Here is an 18,688-nt window from a genome sequence, read left to right as displayed (position 1 = left end):
CCTAAATAAATTTATTCCAATGCCAAAAATTAAGGCTGCAACCCTATGCACATTTTCCTTGGAATAAATTTCCTTGGAACACAAATGGGAGTGAAATCTCAATAGATACACATAGGTTTCCAAAGATTTCCACTGTAAGTATTTGCAGTCTTACAATTTTTTTAAAAAAATGCTCTATAAGGTTATGCTCATACCAACGGTAAGACATTTTGGGGGTGCAGTGCTTACCCAGATCGTGTTTCCTTTGGAAAGAAGTCATGGGAGGTTATTGGCATTTTGTAATGTTTGTGTTTATTTACAAAAATACAGGCTGTGCATAGGCAGAGTTACAGCTTTAAAACTCCAACACAGCCAAAATCTGCTGCTTCCCACACCAGATCTCCAGAGACATAGGCAGTATCCCAAGATGCTGTTAGCTTTTCTTGAGGCCTAAACCCAGCTCTCTGACCTCTTTCTCAAACGTCACTCTGTGCTTTAGACAGATACTGGATTACAAAAGACTTACAAAGGGCAGGAGATGGCAGGACTATCAGCAGTCTTTTGTCAAGTCTTAAGAGGCGGCCAGGTCTTGGCTATTAAGGCTTAAGAGGCGGCCAGGTCCCCAAAGCTATTAAGGTAATCTCTTGTCCAGCCAATGTGGCCACTTTGTTGTCCAGACCCCAATCTTACAATAATAGAACCACCAGAGTTGAAAGGAGCCTTGGAGGTAATCCAATGCTAAATCTCCTAACATTTTACCAGAGGGGTAGGGAACTTCTGGGGGCCAGATTGCCACATTGCCCCCCCCCCCCATTCCCTGCTGCTGCATTTGATCCCCACACACTTTGTTTCCCTGCTAAATAGGCATAATTGTTGCCACTTCTGGACCTTGGACCACTATCTGCAAAGTAGTGACACCAAACATAAAATATTGTTACTACTGGGTGGGGGGGTGGAGCTGTTGTCCAACACATCTGGAGGGCACCAGACTAGGAAAGGTTGAATATCAGTTACAACTTGATGGTATAGAAGAGGTTGCCTACTAAAACCCAAGGGCCACTTTTCATTGGCTGCAGTTGTTTAGTTTTGAAAGCAACTGATGTAATTCAGCTTACACATTGTAGTCTGTTAGGATTTGGAAAGCCAATTTTAAGATCTTCAGATGTAAGCCTTTAAGTATGATATACATTAGGAAGATCACCCAAACACAACTTCTGGGGCCTTTTCCCACTGTCAGGGATTGCAGGTTCAATATAGAAAGAAGAGTTTGTTCTTCAGATTGTATCTCTAACAAGGTCACTTCCAGACAATGTCATAGCACTGGATGTCTGGCAGAGATTCTTCTATCTAGAAACCATCTCTTTAATGAATACTTTGGAGGAATGTATTATTGGAGATTTTTTGTGTGTTTTGCTTTAGGTGACACTAAGTTCTTTTTTTTTTGTAAATTTGTTGTTTTTAATTTGGGGAGGGATAAAGTATGGATTTGTTCTAAATCTCAAAAATCATAAATGTAAATGTTAAAAAAGACATGCACAGTCTGCAAAGATCATGTGTTTATTTTACTCCAAACATTCAAATTTATTCAAAGTCATAAATGCAGTTAAACTGAAACTGTCAACATCTTTCAAAGCTTCACATTTAGCAGTGTCTTGGCTCTTCATGTGGGTGGATCAGCATTTGTAACTGTGGCAAAAAGCTCAGGATCAAAACTGGAATTGCTATCTACCTGTTGAACTCATCACACATTGTGTCTAAGAGGAAAAACATTCTAGTTTTGCAGTCTAAAGGCAGCTTATCACAAGTGGCATAATGCATCCAGTCACCACTGTTATCACTAGTTCTTTTGCTGGTGCTTCACTTTGGTTACAGCTAGCAATGTTTATTGGCTATTGGGGACTGAATGCAGAGAAACCATTTTGATTGTTAGTCAAAGACAGTCCCCAACTGCAACCATCTTGCTGCAATCAGCCAAGCAGATCCCCAGGAACTGCTTGAGTGTGACAAAGCTGTGTGTGTTTGTGTAGGAGTGTGAGAGAGAACCAGCAGCTAGCTGGCCAGCTGACACTCAAAAGGTAACAGGCTGTACATGTACGGCAACAAAAGGGGGAGGGCCACAAGTCTCTTTGACCCAAGTATCTAGCCCTGGACATTTCTGTTCATGTATTTATATTAATTAATTCACTGGGAAGAGAGAATAACGTAGCCAAAAGACTTTTCCAACCATCCTTTATACTGTATTCCTACTATTTACCAGTTGTTGTTTTTAACTTCTGAATGTGAGTATGCCCTTGCAATTAAAAACGCACACACATCTTATCTACTGTTTTAGAGTTATGCGGTGAAGTTACCCGTTTCCCCCCACGCATAGAAACTGGGTTCTCATGCCACCCCCTTAGTGACTACTCTGGCCTCCGGTTGTAGGTTGATAAGAGAATTGCTTTGTTGAGCCAGTTCTGTAATGGAGACGCGTCCCCTCCGGCGAATAAACTCAGCCACGGCGGTCATCTCCTCCGGTGTGATGTAGATGAACTTGCCTCGGTCGTCAATTACACCTAAAGGCCGAACTAGAATTAAACTCCACAGCTTGTAGTTAATTCATTTAATTGCCTAATTAGGACTTCCTAATCAGTCCATCTCTAAGGTTTGGGCTGGGTTACAAGCTCTGAACACTAGGGCTGCAGCCTTTAACCGATTACTATATATCTGTAGGGGTTTTAAGTGTCCCACTAATTAATTTTGGGTTGAGGCTTTTACTCTTACTTGGCAGGTTCACCTGGCCAAGACATGCTCCAGGGGTCGGGCAGGGTGTGTTGCCCAGAGCGTGCCACTCAGAGATGGGAGAAAAAATGAATGGCCTCCAAATCTTAATTCATTGATTAAAATGCATAAGATTAATCACCTAAAGAGAAATCAATTGACAGCCCTAACGAATATACATAACATATTTAAGAAAAATAAGACTAAATAAAACAGATGCTGAAACCCCTACTAAGAAGAATCCTGCTGGATCGGATTAGGGTCCATTTAATCCTGTTTTCAACTAAGGCCAGCAAGAATTACTGGGAGGCCTACAGTACGGCATGAAGGCAAAAGCTCTCCTGCTGTCTCCCGTCCCTCCCAATACAACTGGTATTCAGAGATTAATTTTTATTCTGCCTTTCCTCCAAGGAGCTCAAGGCAGCATACATGGTTCTTCCACTTTCTTTTTACCCTAACAACCCTGCGAGGTAGATTAGGTTGAAAGACACTGTCTGGCCCAAGGTCCTCCAGTGAATGTCATGGCAGATGAGTGGGAATTTGAATTTGGGTCTTCACAGTCATAGACTGGCACTCTGTAGCACTACACCACTCTAGGAGCTTATACCATGGGGCACGCCAGGAAAGGAAGCACTTCAGAGAATGTTGTGCTTCCCTTCCAGAAAACAATCCACCCTGAAAGTGGCAAAAAACCCAGCTGGTCCTAGTTGGGCACATGGGCAGCCCTGTGGGCAAAGTGAAGGGTGCTGTGGTTCTATGTCCTTTGTGTGATGCAAAGACCAACACATCTGAGTCTTCTCTGAGACAACTTTTTAGATCTCACTTTGTTTTTTTTTAATCTATCTGCAAGTATTTTTACCCAGACACCTGATGTTTGCAACACTGGGATGTTATAAACTGAAAATGCAGCTGAATAAAGACTGAATATAAAAATCAACAGAAGATGCTCAGGCAGTATAGATATTGTGATTCAGACATCTGTTTCAATCTAAACAAGGCGATCAAATCCCATAATGTTTTCACTGTTACCTGTTAGCGTTCCATCTGCCATCAGGTCTTGTACTCTATTAATTGCATCCTGTTGAGGGAAAACAAATCAATCAAGCAGCAAATTTCACATTTCCAGGTGCACTGGCATGTTTTCAGACAACACACCAACATTACCTTGTAGGCCTGGCAAGGGTGTGTTTTATGAGACACAGAGAAAGCACCAATACCAGCCAAGATAGGAACACAGGAACCCGTCTTATGCCAAGTCAGGGCCTTGTCCCACCAGCCTTTGCCAATCAGGTGCCCTCCAGACAAGTTGGTCTACAACTCTTAGCATGGCTGGCTGGGAGTTGTAATCCAACCTATCTGGAGGGCACCAGGTTGGGGAAGACTGGTTTACACCGACTTGCAGTGGTTCTTGAGGGTTTCAGGCAGGGCTCTTTTCCTCAGCAAAACCTGGAGATGTCAGGGATTGAACCAGGGACTTTCTGCATACACAGCATGTGCTCTAACCCCACCTATGGTCTAGCTTGCAAACACATACCTGTGTCCTTATGCCCAGATGGGAAGCCAAGTCTTCCAAAAGAACCACTTTGGCACTCTGTGGGGAGAAGGCAAGATCTGAAATTAGCTAGTCCAAAGTGCATGCTGTGCAGCTTTATTTTGACACTAGCTGGACTGAAATGCATTGACCTGTGCATTTATTTAATTAATGCAACACATTTATAGCATTTATGACAGAAGGTCACAGAGCTGGGCAGACTCTGGAACTGTCCAATCTATTTGTTACCTACTAGAATCTGAAGGTCCATCAAGTCGAGCCAAGTGCAAAATAATAGCTTGGGGGTGGAGCTTCATACAAAATGGTGGCTCAGGGCAGGAGCCAATATGCTATTACATCCACAATCCACACATGGAGATAACTTGCATATACAAGTACATATCTACATCTGAGTTACCACAGATCATGGATTCTAACACTTTAATTGAGAAGGAAGTGGATTGTTATTTCTATTGTTAAAAAATATAGCGAGTCAGAAATTCTTGCTGATCTCCTAGAAGTTATCTAGTGATCTACCAGAAGATCCCAATTTACCTTATGTTCACCCCCGATGTAGTGCCTGAGTGGGCAGAAAGGTCTACTGGGAGCTCCCTGGGTGACCTGTGATACATCAGCAAGGGCTTCTGACTTCAAAAAGTTGAACAGCAAGTACAAATGAAGGTAAAAAGAATTCCTTGCCATGGCTGGGATTGTGTCAATCACTCCCAACCTTGATGTTCTCGCTTGTAAAGTAGTTCTCTTTGACCAGATCTTTGTGCAGCTCTGCTGGCCAATTTTAGAACTGTGTAAGAGTCCTTGATCTATATTATCAACAACCTCCGATATGCAGACGATACCACCCTAATGGCAGAAAGCGAAGAGGATCTAAAGAGCCTCTTGTTGAGGGTGAAAGAGGAGAGTGCAAAAGCTGGTTTGAAACTCAACATTAAAAAAACGAAGATCATGGCATCTGGCCCCATCACTTCCTGGCATATAGAAGGGGAAGAAATGGAAGCAGTGACAGATTTTACTTTCTTGGGCTCCAAGATCACTGCAGACGGTGACTGTAGCCATGAAATTAAAAGACGCTTGCTCCTTGGGAGGAAAGCTATGGCCAACCTAGACAGCATAGTAAGAAGCAGAGACATCACCTTGCCGACAAAGGTCCGTCTAATCAGAGCTATGGTTTTCCCAGTAGTAATGTATGGCTGTGAGAGCTGGACTATAAGGAAGGCTGAGCGCCGAAGAATTGATGCTTTCGAACTGTGGTGCTGGAGAAGACTCTTACGAGTGCCCTGGACTGCAAGGAGGTCAAATCAGTCCATCCTAAAGGAAATCAACCCTGAGTGCTCATTGGAAGGACAGATAATGAAGCTGAAGCTCCAATATTTTGGCCACCTAATGCGAAGAGAAAACTCTCTGGAAAAGACCCTGATGCTGGGAAAGACTGAAGGCAAAAGGAGAAGGGGACGGCAGAGGATGAGATGGCTAGATAGCATCACGGATGCAATGAATATGAACTTGAGCACGCTCCGGGAAAGAGCGCAGGACAGGAAGGCCTGGCGTGCTATGGTCCATGGGGTCACGAAGAGTCGGACACGACTGGACGACTGAACAACAACAACAACAGATTTGTATATGTTGGTCATTCCAGTCTACGGCTAATGAGTTGCTGTAGATAAGTGCCTCCGCTCCCTTAACTAGTATTTTGCATCTACCCGCACCTCTTATCCCAATATCTTGTTTCTTTAAAATATTGTATCTTCTCCAAGCACACAACCCCCCTTGCTGCATATGCGTACTCATAAGCGAACACAATAGCTTGAAGATGGGAATGACTTAAGTTGGTTTAAGTTGCCAGCTTATCAACCTAAGAACCTAAGAACAGCCCTGCTAGATTGGACCCAAGGCCTATTATAATCCAGCAGTGTCTAACCAGGTGCCTGTGGAAAGCCCAGAAGGTAAATTAATAAATATAAAATAATCTCTGAAATCTGAAGGCCAGTGGTTAATTAATTACTTATTTGGTGCCCTACTGGGTCTGGTTTCCAATTTAGATGTCAGATATATGAATCTGGTACGATTAACAATCTGTATTTGATTTCCAGTTTACATGATCTGGCTTCTTTTGTTTTTTTCTTTTACATCTCGGGTGGGGAATCTACTGTCCTCAGCCTCATTTAGGAACGTAGGAAGCTGCCTTATACTGAGTCAGACCCTGGGTCCATGTAGCCCGGTACGGTCGACACGGACTGGCAGCAACATCCCTTCACGGTTTCAGGCAGGGTTTTTTCCAGCCCTACTTGTAGATGCTGGGGATCAAACCCTGGGACCTTCTGCATGCAAAGCATGTGCTCTAGCACTGAGCTATGACCCTAGTTTTCATGTAGGGTGGCGCAGGGAAAGAAAGACAGTTGGGGTGGCACAGGAAGAGATAGAGGGCCTGGGTATCATGGAAAAAAGATGAGAGAGATGGGATCACACACAGAGAGCGTCAGCAATGCAATACTACATCCACTTTTGGCTTAAGGTCCAACATCACTGGCTGTAGCCTCCAAGTGATTTTTTCTGTGGGTCAATGGCCCTTCATAAGAAAAAATAGTGCGGTGTAAGGAAAAAAATGCTTTAAAATGGAGATTTCAATGGCATTTAACAGACTGAAAAATGTCAAAGATATGTCAAAAGCTGAAAGAAGATTTTTAGGAGTGTGAAAAAGTGGATACATATTGAAGGATGGTGTTGGGAGTAATCTGTAAAATATTGCAATTTAAAGCAGAAATGGACACAGTGGTGTGTTTTTTAAACTCTGTTTAAAACTGTGTCCCATTAGAGAAACAACGTCCAATTTTATACATCTTCGCAATAGCTAGAATTGCTTATGCAAAAACGTGGAAAAGCAATCAAAGCTCTAATAAAATTTAACAGTTACAACAAATATGGAAAAATATAACACCCAATAGAAATAAAATTAAAATTGACAGTGTTTTTAAGGAACCCTAAGAACTACAGGAAGACTTTGAGAAGTTGGGATCACCGATATACAAGGTTAAATTTGAGGTATGAAGAGTGAATATGGATTTTATGCTACTGTGAGAAAAGAACTGGCCGGGAGCTAGACAGCAGTTTAAATATACATTACACATGAAATGTATATTTAAAATGTGTGCAAATAGTATTTAAAACATTGAACTGCATACATTTGACTGTGTAAATTTTGATGTAAGCTGTCTTTACGAAATGAAAAAAAATGTTCCCCACTGGTTCCACACAATCACACTGTTATGTATATAAAATACCTATTTATTATCTTATACCCTAATAAAATATATTTGATTATAAACACATACAGTCAGACCACTGGTTCATCTAGCCCTGTACTGCCTGTTCTGACTGGCAGCTCTCTCCAGGGCCTCAAGGAGAGAAAAGATTTTCACATTATCTGCCGCATGATTCTTTTAAATGGAGGCACCAGGAACTGAACCTGGAACTTTCTGTATACAAAGCAGGTGCTCTACCACTGAACTATGGCTCATCTCCCAATTTAAGTAGCTCTTAGCCCCTGGAGTCTATGGGTGCCCCCAAGCTGGGCTTCCTGATGTACCGTGGGAAGGCATCTAATCCTTGAAACCTCGAAATCTAACAGCGTTTGAGGAGAAGCGCTCTGTGGTTGACAGCCAAGAGTTGAGAAAGCACAGACCGGAACATAAGAGTGTGATCTGGGAAGTCCCCCCTCAGTTTGAATTTTTTCTCAGCCACAAGCATATCAACCTTTCTCTCACAGCCACAGCGCTACATCTGTAATAGGATAGTAACACGGGGCCTACCTCACATGTACGGGAAGCAGTCTGAACATACGCCATATAAATGTCAAGTATGATTGTTCTGTATACCTCAAAGCCCAGGGTCCCATGTGTGGAGGGTGTGGCAGGTAGTGTGAGGGAAAACAGTTTGCCTATGCTGAAATGGTCTCTTCTTATGACTCCATGTGTTCAAGAGCTGAGGGCCTGGTGCTAAAAATGGTTCGGGGATTGAGTTCTGGCTCAAATACAACTCTCTGGACTCTGAAAAGGTAGTAACGGTCAACTTCAAAATATAATGCTGTAACTGGGGCTGTCTCCAACCACCAGGGACAACTGAAAGGCCTAGCTCTAGAAAGGTCTCAACTCTATTTCTTGGGGGAAAGTTGTTTATATCGAATTCACTGCCTGAAGGATTTTCTAAAGAGTTTTACTAGTTTGAGGCTTTCCATTCTCTGTACTGTCACAGCAGTTTACATGTCCAGATTCCAATATCACATGAGGCATGCAGACAATTTTACAGGAATATGAGAAAACCTCTGCAGGATCAGACCAAAGGCCCTTCTAGGCTGGTGTTCCTTCTCTAACAGTGGCCAGCCTAATGCATCTGGGCAAGCAGAAAATAAAGCAGTGCTCCCCTGTCTTTTGTCTTTTTGCAAGCTGATATTTAGAGTATACTGTCTCTGAATACGGCAGATCCATCTAGTTAACATGATCAACAGCCAGGGACACAGCCATCTTCCACAAAGTTGTCCAATACTTTTTTTTTTTTTAAGTCATCCAAGCTAGCAGTCTTCAGCATTTGTTTTGGCAATGAATGCCAGAAATCACTCATGCATTTTCTTTCACTGATTATCATTATAGGCGTTTTTCTTTGTGAATCTCTTCCAGCTATCCTGAACCCCGGGTGTAAAGTTGACCCCCAAAACATTGACTTTTATACCCGGGTGAAAAACAGCACCTTTAAAAAAGGAAGAAATAAACGATAGGGAAATAAATCCATCAGCATCTCATTCGATAAAACCCAATCCCACAAGTCCCTTAGTTATGATGTCAGGTGCAGCCAAGCTAGAGAACTCAGTATTATGGACTGAACATACTGAACTGGAACCAGTCCATGAAAACCAGTTCTCAGAGCTTGGAACTGCCAGGGTTCTGCATATCTTCTTTTAAAAGGATACAAGGTAAAACATAAAGGACAGGTCCTGCTGCACTGGGCAGCAGCTTTGCCAGCACTAACACCAGCATAACGTAGTCGGGATCCTACATAACCGCAGCAGAGAAGTCACCAGCAGAACAAGAGCCACAGAAACAGACATGGCATCCCTAGGGAGCCCGCCAATCAGGACATTGCGCTCCAACAATGCCCCCAGTCATTGTGATGCCAGGGAAGCAGCTTTCAACACATGGTGAGGGCTGGAAGAATGTCACCTTACCCTGTCCACAACATCCCCAGACACACAGTTCAGTAGCCAGACAGGACCCAGAGTGCCCACAAGAAGTCCTGTGGACTAAGGAAGATTTCTGATATATATATTTAAAATTAATAAAACTAAGACAGTTCCCTGGGAAAAGGTTATATCAAACTCCTCCATGTGTTGTGTAAGGGCCTATCACAAAAACTCAATGTTTTATGTTCTGTTACCCCCACGCCCGCCTTCTCATTGTCTTGAGAGGAGCTATTTGTTAGCAAAGATTTTACAGAAGTTAAGGACTTTGCTTTTCATTTGGATGGCGTGGGAGGGATCATTTCAAGCACTAACCTGGGTGACTCAAATTTCCAGGTTTGAAAACCTGAAGGGCAAGATCATGGGTGAGGAAGCAGTGTTAAAGGTCTGTGTGACCTTTATCTTGTAAAATGTGCTTTGAAAGGGTGGAAAAAACACAGGCATGCAGATGCCGAAAGCATAAAATACAGATAAACCCTCTATGGAAACGGAGCAACATAAAAGCTGGAACCAGATGATATGAGGCAAAGTCGGGACTCCCACCTCCATGTTAAGCACCTCCTCCTGTCCACCTATTCTGCCCAACACCAAAATATGTAGCTGCTGATATACTGTGTCTAAAAAAAAAAAAATCCCTTTTCAATTGAGTCTTTCTCTCACTGACACACACACACACACACACACACACACACTGTATACAAACAGAAACTTCTACGAAGAGGGGTCTATCTGTTGTTTTCCTGCTATCGGGTAAGCTCAACCCACCCCTTGGCTTTGCTCCTCAACTTGCACACATACTTATTTTCAAATCCAGTGCCAAGTTCCTCTTTTTCTTTGCCTGTCTCGTCTGCCGTCAATATTCATTCATTCATTCATTCATTCCATTAATTCCATTTCTATACTGCCCAATAGCCAAAGCTCTCTGAGTGGTTCACAAAAATTAAAACCAAAAAGCACACAGTAAAACAGTATAAAATATAAAAACATTAAAACCACAATATAACAATACAACCAGAATAAATCCAGAATAAAACCTAGCAGCAATGCAGAGATTTAAAATACAGATTTAAAACAGCAAAGCTAAAAATCTAGGAAGCTAAAATGCTAAAATACCTGGGAAAATAATTTTTTTCCTAAGCACATTATATGCTTATCCAATTAAACACTTCTTTGGCACCTTATTTAACCATTTGGACTTGTTTCTGAAAAGTGCACCAATCAGGTTTCTTAAGCTTGAGAAAACTGCTCAGGAGAGACTGGGGTGGGGGGTCACAAGGGCAATCAACGCAATGTGTAGCCCCTTCTGCTATAAACAGGTAAAATTGGCTTCCTCCAAGCTTGATGGTTAAGAGAAGGGTGGCCAAAATGGGGGATGTTCAGTTCCACAGCGGGCTTATTCTTGTGCAAATCATGTATGTCTGGATGCACCCAATTATGTCCCCAGGGAAGTCAATAGCTTTATCCAAGTTCTCAGATTCTTGCTATCTCCATTCTTTCATCCTTCCAGCATACTCAGCACACATTTACAAAGTGACCGCAGGCTGCAAAGTTTAGCACCAACAGCATGCTCTACAGCAGTGGTTGAGGCATAGAGGGCTTGCAGTCTACTGATACTGATCCCGGTTCTGCTGCTGCACAGGAAGGAAGACAGCTGAAGGTGCAGCGTCTCGAGCAAAGCCATCACAGTGCCCTCTACAGCAACCAGCAATCTGCTCCACAGATGCAATGCAGATATCTGCTTATACGTGACATATCGCTTTGAATTATAGCAAGATGCTCAGACTGTCAAGGAATACATCTGTAGCATCAAATGATTATTATTTATTCTAAAAAAGCGAATAGTAGGGAAAGAGTAAAATAAGGGAGAATAACATACCTTAATGTATTCCAGAAGTTCCGTTAGGAAGCTACGGGACTGGGCATAGCAAGAGAAACAATTATTAATTCAAAGGAGTAAGCAGTAGAAGAAACTGCAATTGTGAGAACAGAATAGATTAGAAAATCTGTTCTACCTCTAAATCTACTCAAAGGACAAGTTGTGGTGGTATCAGAAGATCCTCACATTTCAGTATACTCAGCCCTCGGCTGGCTATGACTAGGGGTTTCCTGGGCTGGTGTCATTAGGAACGGCAGGATGGATACTTTTCTGCTTTGTGAAAAACATCCAACTCCCCACCCATCAGTTTCTTATGGATTTTTCTGAAGTGGCTTAAAAAGCTTCCCACCACCTCTGAGAGCCATGCAAAACATAATTCCGTTGACATGCATGAAATTGGCCCAAGTAATTCTTGGATCGGATTCATAGATGGCCACATGTGAAAATATCCTGCATTTAGAGAGCTGCGCATGTGGTAAAAACCTGTGCCTGGAGCTAACTTTCAGCCCCCCTATGTAGTACCACCTCCCTCTGCCTCTTCTAAACTCTCCTCAAAACCAACCTCTTCCATTAAGTATTTCCCTTAGCTCATAACTGAAATACAGTATGTATAACTGAATCTGTGCATGTTCATCCTCTCTTTACCATTCCCTCTGCTATCTTTCCCACTGGTGAAAGTCAGATTGTAAGATCCTTGGGGCACAGACATTTTCTGGGAGCATATGTTGCTTTGCAAAGCACCATGTACATAATGTCGCTATATAAAATAAGTACTGGAATCAACACTATAATTTGGAAAGACTGGAGTTTTTACGTGTTTATGTAATCAATTGAATTTTTAATAAAATAATTAATCATCTATCAATCTAAAATAATTTCTAGGCCACCTTTAAGGGTGGAACCTCCTCAAGGTGGTAGATTTAGTAGGTTATATACACATAGAAGCAAAACCTAACAGCCATCTTTATTGATGGCCCTCTTTAAATAGTGTATGTATATGAATGTATTATTGTATTCTGCAATAAATACATATCAAAAAAGATACCATCCTGGGTTCCATATTTGTAACCATTAATTTGGATCAGAATCTATAAGATGAATGCATCTGTCAGTGTAATCCTATATATGTCTATTCAAAAGCAAGTCCCAATAAGCCCCCATTGAACACAACTGGACTTACTTCTGAGTAGATATGTATAGGATTAGATTGTAATGGCTGAAATTGCAACAGTGATAAATGCTTTCACTTTTTTTCTTTTTGGTTGGTTGCATACTCAGTGGTACTGTATATATGTTTAGAAATATTGGCCAAAAACACTATGAATCCTCTGGGATTCTAGCAATGGCAACTCTGTGTTCCCCCACCCCCCCACCCCCAATTTGCAAAATACAGAAATCATCAAAGATGACAAAGGCTACCCACAATGCTGCAAGGGATCCTCTCTGGAAAAAACTAATTTATTTTAATCTGCTGCAGAAAACTTAGTAATAATGGGAATTTTGATATTAAACAGCCATGTTTCCTAGACTTTTGGAATCAGAAATATGACAATGTGGTCTCTCATTACATACTTTCTATTTTAGAAATATCTTTATAAATAAACTATGAGTAAAGGAGCACCACTTGACCTATAAGCATGCAGTAAACAGGGGTGCGAGTGGGAGGTATAAAGTCACTTTGATATACAAGACAGCAACTCATGTGAAGTGACTGTGGAAGATTTTCACACATTCATGATGGTACTTTGTTCTCTTATGGAGGAAGCCATTTCTTACCCAGTACACTCTGCAGGTGTTGCACCCAAGGGCAGAATTTAGCCTGAAATATTAATGGACCGCAACAATCAACATAAAAGAGGACTTGGCTAACATTATGCCTTTTGTTCAATGATTCAACAGTAGTGTCCACTGAATAACTGAGGCACTACAGAGTGTGGATGTTGAATGCTGAATATTCTGTGTTCCTACTGCTTTTTTAGACTGAAGTACAGCCTAAGCTGAAGTTGGTTCAGAGCAGGGTTAGGCATTTGACCAGCCAAAAAAGTTTTGGACAACTGGCCTGTCAAATAATGGTCAAATATTTTTAAAACATTAACATTATGAGAACAAAGAAGATAATCATCAACAGGTTTGATACTTGTGCTAAAAATATAGATAGCTGTGCTAAAAAACACACACTTGTGTTAAAAAATAGATAGCTGTTAATATGAAATAATGACATTGACTTATTTTATTATATCCTTCCCTGAATGAGGTCAGAGAAGTATACATAGACTGCCCCCTCCATTTTATACTCACAACTGCCCTGTGAGGTAGGTTAGGCTGAGATTAGGCCAACTTCACCCAAATGAGCTTCATGACTGACAATTTGAACCTGCATTTCCCTGGCCCTAGTCCAAAACTCTACCCAACTCTACCAGTGGTGGGGAAACTGTGCCCTTCCAGATGTTGTTGGACTCCAACTCCTATCAGCCCCAGCCAGCATGGTCAATGGTCAGTGATGATGGGAGTCGTATTCCAACAACTTCTGGAGGGGCTCAGGTTCCTCACCCCTGCACTACACAGCAGCCACAGAAGAATGCTTATGTTTCCGACTGGAGATGCCTGCAGTTGTAGGGAAAGATGCTACGCTGCTGGGTTTTCCTGAGACTCTTGTAGCACTAGGGAGGAAGCTGCCATTATTACTTCTGACCTTGCTAACAAATGATACCATGATGAAATAAAAAAGGTAAGCTGACATCGACATAGTGGCATTCTTGGAACATCCAACTGTGGTCAAATAATAGCAGGCCAGTTGACCAGTCAATTAACAATATTGACCTCTACACCAGGAAGTCCTACAGCAACCACCCCTCAAGCCCCTCACACACCAGTCAGCCCCTACCTCCTCTTCTGTCATGGCTTCATCCAGCCCTTCTTCTTCCACCACAAAGCCCTCCTTCAGCTTGAGATACTCCTCATATTCCCGCTGCTCCTCCTCTTCTTTGGCCTTCTTCCTTTCTTCTTCCTGCAAGAGGGAGGAACAGAGGGAGAATTGAATTATTTAATGTAACTGTTGTGAACCACCCAGAGTGCTTCGGCTATTGGACGGTATAGAAATGTTATAAATAAATAAATATTTTTTGCAATGTCTATCCCACTATTTGTTTGATCATCAGACATTGCTATAAAACAGGGGTGCGGAACCGCAGCCCCAGGGACCCAATCCCCCCCCCCAGATGGCTGAGCCATTCCTCTGGCCCCAGCCCCATTTCCTGACCACGAAACCGTTTTGTGGTCATCCCAGCTTTTGTGCAGTTTTCCCCCATTCTAAAAGGGTGAAATGTCTCTCCTAAGGCTTGGCTGCTGGCAGTCAGAGCTTTAAGCTACAATATGTTGGTATTTTTGGCCCCGCCCCTTTTGTCTTCAGCCCCGCCCATCACTGGAATGTGGCCAATGAGAGATGTCCAAAATTGAATTTGTCCCTTGGGCTGAAAACCTGTTATAAAACTACAAGTCTACATGCTACTGAAAAAACCCTCCATCAAAATAAACACCAGCACTCAAAAAGTCTGTTTTCAATGTTCTGCAGTGGCAAGTGAATTAAAACAAGCCCCCCCCCCCCCCCAGTTGTCAGGCGATTGCAAGGGTTGTAGCTCAGAGCACGTGCTTCGCACACAGAAGGTCCCAGGTTAAATTCCCACCTTCTCAAGACAGGGCTGGCAAAGACTCCTTTCTCAAACCCTGGAGAGCTCCTGCCAGTCAGTGTTCTCAATACAATACACAACAAGTCTCTAGGATTTGCTATCTCAAAGCCTCTTAACTTAGTATTAACACGATTCCTGCTTACCTTGCCATGGCATAGCACTTAAATTCACCAGGAGAAGAGGCAAGCAATGACAGTGCTCCTCTGATTTGCACTGTTCATTTTACAAGCTGCCTTCTAAGCAGTTCTGATGCTAGAGTTGCTAACCAAAAGGAAGCCAAAGCTCTCAACAAGTGCTGGCTTTTGCAGAAGGGAAGGCAGTCTTATAGAATAAGCAGTTTTGCCAATTTGCATAAGCCCATCGCTAACGTGCCTCAGACAATAGGAAGTCCCTGCCCCTCAAACCAAACTATCCTTTTTCAGTTATCGGATTCGACCATGGTCTGGTGCAAGATCAGGAGCTAATTTCTGAAATCCACAAAGAAGCAATCTTGACTCCTATCGTGAGACTGGTGCGACTTACTGGGCGAGATTAACCTATGAAATGAATTGCCACAGAGAGTCAGCTTTGAATGTTTTAAAGGCAGATCCTTAGAGATGACGCCATTAATGCATATTAGCCAAAATGGCTGAGGACAAAAGAGCAGGAAATCACTTGCAACAGGAGATCAGCCTGTATGGTATAGTGGGTAGAGCAGCTATCCCCAACTTGGAGCCCCCCAGATGTGTTGGACATGCATCATGCATAGCTGGGAATTATGGATGTTGTAGTCTAACACATCTGGTTGGGGAAGGCTGGATTAAAGTGTCAAACTAAGATCCAAAGGAGACCTAGGTTCAAAACGCCATTCAGCCATGAAGTTCACTGGGTGACTTTGGGCCAGTCACAGTCTCTCAGGCTAACTTCCCCCACAGGGTTGTTTTGAGGATAAAAAGATGGTGGTGGTTGTGGGAAGAACCATGGATTCTGCTTTTCACTCCTTTGAGGAAGGGTGGATAAAAATGCCATCAGACTAAACAAACATGTTATGCTCGTGCATTTCCTGGTGGGATCTGCCTATGCCTAGATTAGATGAACCTTCGATGTAACTTGGCAGATTGGTGCTGGCAGCAGGGATCTCTGGGAATTCCATAGCAAGTGAATAAAATTAAATATATTTGGATCCTGGCCTTCTATAAGTCAACTACCTACCATGAACGACAGTGGCACTTTTGCAGCCTGCGTACCCGAGGTCTTTTTTTTTTTTTTTAACTAGATATGCCAAAGATGGACCATCCTAGGTATCCATTACTGAGTGACAGGCCCTGCATTGAGGAGAGAGCGCAGCTGTGGCCTTGCTGTGGGCGTTAACTATTTGCTATAGTCCCATCATGTTTGAAGAGTGGGGGAGGATGGGGAGTTCTAGCCTTTACCCCAATCCCTCTCTCTTACTTCTCTCTCCCTTCCCTGCTCCTCCTCTGCAGCTATCGTGGAGACTACTGCCTCAGACAGAGTGTGGGCTGTGGTCCAACCCACTAATCCAAATCTGGCCTTGCTCCTGTTTCCTCAAGCCAGCCCCTGAGGATAAAGCGAGATACACTTCCCTCCTCCCACTCACTCAGGAGCCACGTTTGGGTTGGGGCTAGGAACACAGGAAGCTGCCTTATACTGAGCCAGACCCTTGGTCCATCTAGTCCAGTGATGTCAAAACTGATGGGCAGCAGTGGCTCTCCAGGGTTTCAGGCAGAGGTTTTTCCAGCCCTACCTGGAGAAGCCAAGGACTGAACCCGGGACCTTCTGCATGAGAAATGTGTGCTCTACCACTGAGTTATGGCCCCTCCAAGGGCAGAAAAAGATGGGCAACATATTGGGTCCTCCTTGCAGCCCTGGAGAACCCTTCAGGAAGGGGAGTAGGGGAACTGATTCTCATTCTCAACCTATCAATGATGCCCAGGCGATCAAACTCAGTGGGAAACATAAAAAGTCACGCTAACCCCTAAATTAGGGGTGGGCAACTTGTGGCCCTCCAGCAGGCCCAGTGCAAGTTCTCTTGCTGCCTGAGGTGCTGCCGCCCATCGCCACATTGCGTTCCACATCCTGCGCCCCCCTTACCTCTGCTGTTACAACTGCTGCCACATTGGCTCTGTAGACCTGAGGCCACTTCTTCAGGCTGCACGAGGCGGGGAGAGGGTTGGCGGCTGCTCTAGGGAGTCCTGCTGGCCACTCTTTCATTGTGGCACATGCCTTGGTGGGGGAGTGGCTGGCGGGGTTCTCCAGAGCACCCGCTGGAGGTGGCGATGGGCCCTCTTGGCGAGGGCAAGGACAGCACAATTTGCTACTCCTCCCACTCTACCACCTGATGCAGGCGTCTCACCCTGCTTCATGGGTGGGCTGGCCCTGCCTGCCAGAAGTTTTGGTCCACAAGTCCAATCAGCCATAGCCAGCATAGCCAATGGTGAGGGATCATGGGAGCCATAGGCCAAAACATCTGGTGGGCCACAGGTTGCCCACCCCTGCCCTATCTGCACAGCCTGACCATGTATTTCTGTTTCTCAGTCATGGCTGAGTGACATGTAGGACAAGCGAGACTAACATTTGGAAACAAGCTCTTGCATATCCAGCTGCAGGAGCAGTTTTATAGTACTTTGTGTGTGGGGGGAGGGGGGGGAAATCTGCCATTATAAAAGGGCTTTACCCTTATAAAGCACTGAAATTCTATTTCTTATAACACTGAAACAATTTGTCCTATCAATATGAAGTTTGGTATGGAGAATTTGGTGAGTTGTAGCAACTGTCTAGATTTCAAGAGAAATCTGAATTTTTTATTTTTTTAAAAAACACCAAGTTGCAGCTGATTAAAAGTTTTGGTTGGAAGGCTGTTCTTCACAGTGCTGGAACCAGACTTAGTTATACTTACAGTACACCAGGGATGCAGGGCCTAATCTGGCCTGTGGTGATTCCACATCTGGCTTGGAAAGCCTCTCCTGTGGGCAGGGCTTGGCCTCAAAACCCCGCCCCCAGGAGGCATCTCCCCTGGAGTAATCCCTGCTGTTACCTCTTCCCCAAGACTGGAGGTATCAGCAGGAATTCCCCTGCGCACCACTCCCCCTCCCAACTGGAATGGAATGCAGGGGAATCCCCATCGTTATCTCTGATCTCAAATCGGAGAGAACAGTGGGGATGTGGGTGGCGCGGGGCTCGGCTGATGCTGAGAGAAGGGGCCGCTCTTTTGTACAGCGGCCAAGGGCTCAGACGGTGGTGAAAGGAGCAGCCCTGCTTCCCAGTGCCGGCTGAGCCCCTTCCTCCATGCTGAGAGAGGCATGGAACTCCATGTCTTTCCCAATACGGAGAAAGGCAAAATGGGGGAGTGATGATGTCAGTGGCCGAGGCCACACTCACCGACATGCAGCCCACAGAGAGCCAGATGGAGGCAGTCCAGCCTCCCATACAAAAATGGTTCTGTACCCCTGGAGCAGACCCACTGAAATCAATGGGACTTTCGTCATGTCTAACTTGTCCCATTGATTTCAATGGGTCTGCCCTAAGTATGACGAAGCCTGGATCCTACCTACTGTTTCAGACCATTTTTTGCTGCCAAATAACATACCTCAAAGTTAGACCATCGGAAGCTG

The 18,688-nt window shown here is 43.8% G+C and overlaps 1 protein-coding gene across 1 annotated transcript in view; it reads right to left on the bottom strand.

The window, feature by feature from the left end:
* Positions 1-270: 270 nt before the first annotated feature.
* Positions 271-18,688, bottom strand: part of DDRGK1 (DDRGK domain containing 1) — a 37,092-nt gene continuing 18,674 nt past the window's right edge. Inside the window, exons 5-9 of the mRNA XM_084855312.1 lie at positions 14,276-14,398; positions 11,392-11,430; positions 4,274-4,330; positions 3,769-3,817; positions 271-2,534 (exon numbers count right to left, since the gene is read on the bottom strand). Of these exons, the coding sequence (XP_084711438.1) occupies positions 2,362-2,534; positions 3,769-3,817; positions 4,274-4,330; positions 11,392-11,430; positions 14,276-14,398 (441 nt within the window). The 3' untranslated portion in view covers positions 271-2,361. The remainder of the gene's footprint in view (positions 2,535-3,768; positions 3,818-4,273; positions 4,331-11,391; positions 11,431-14,275; positions 14,399-18,688) is intronic.

Source organism: Heloderma suspectum, chromosome 5 (genome assembly GCF_057233095.1).
Source record: "Heloderma suspectum isolate Gila_16-S chromosome 5, 16-S_ref, whole genome shotgun sequence".
Lineage (NCBI taxonomy): Eukaryota > Metazoa > Chordata > Lepidosauria > Squamata > Helodermatidae > Heloderma > Heloderma suspectum.
Note: the sequence above shows the minus strand (reverse complement) of the source record. Positions and strands in the feature narration are given on the sequence as shown.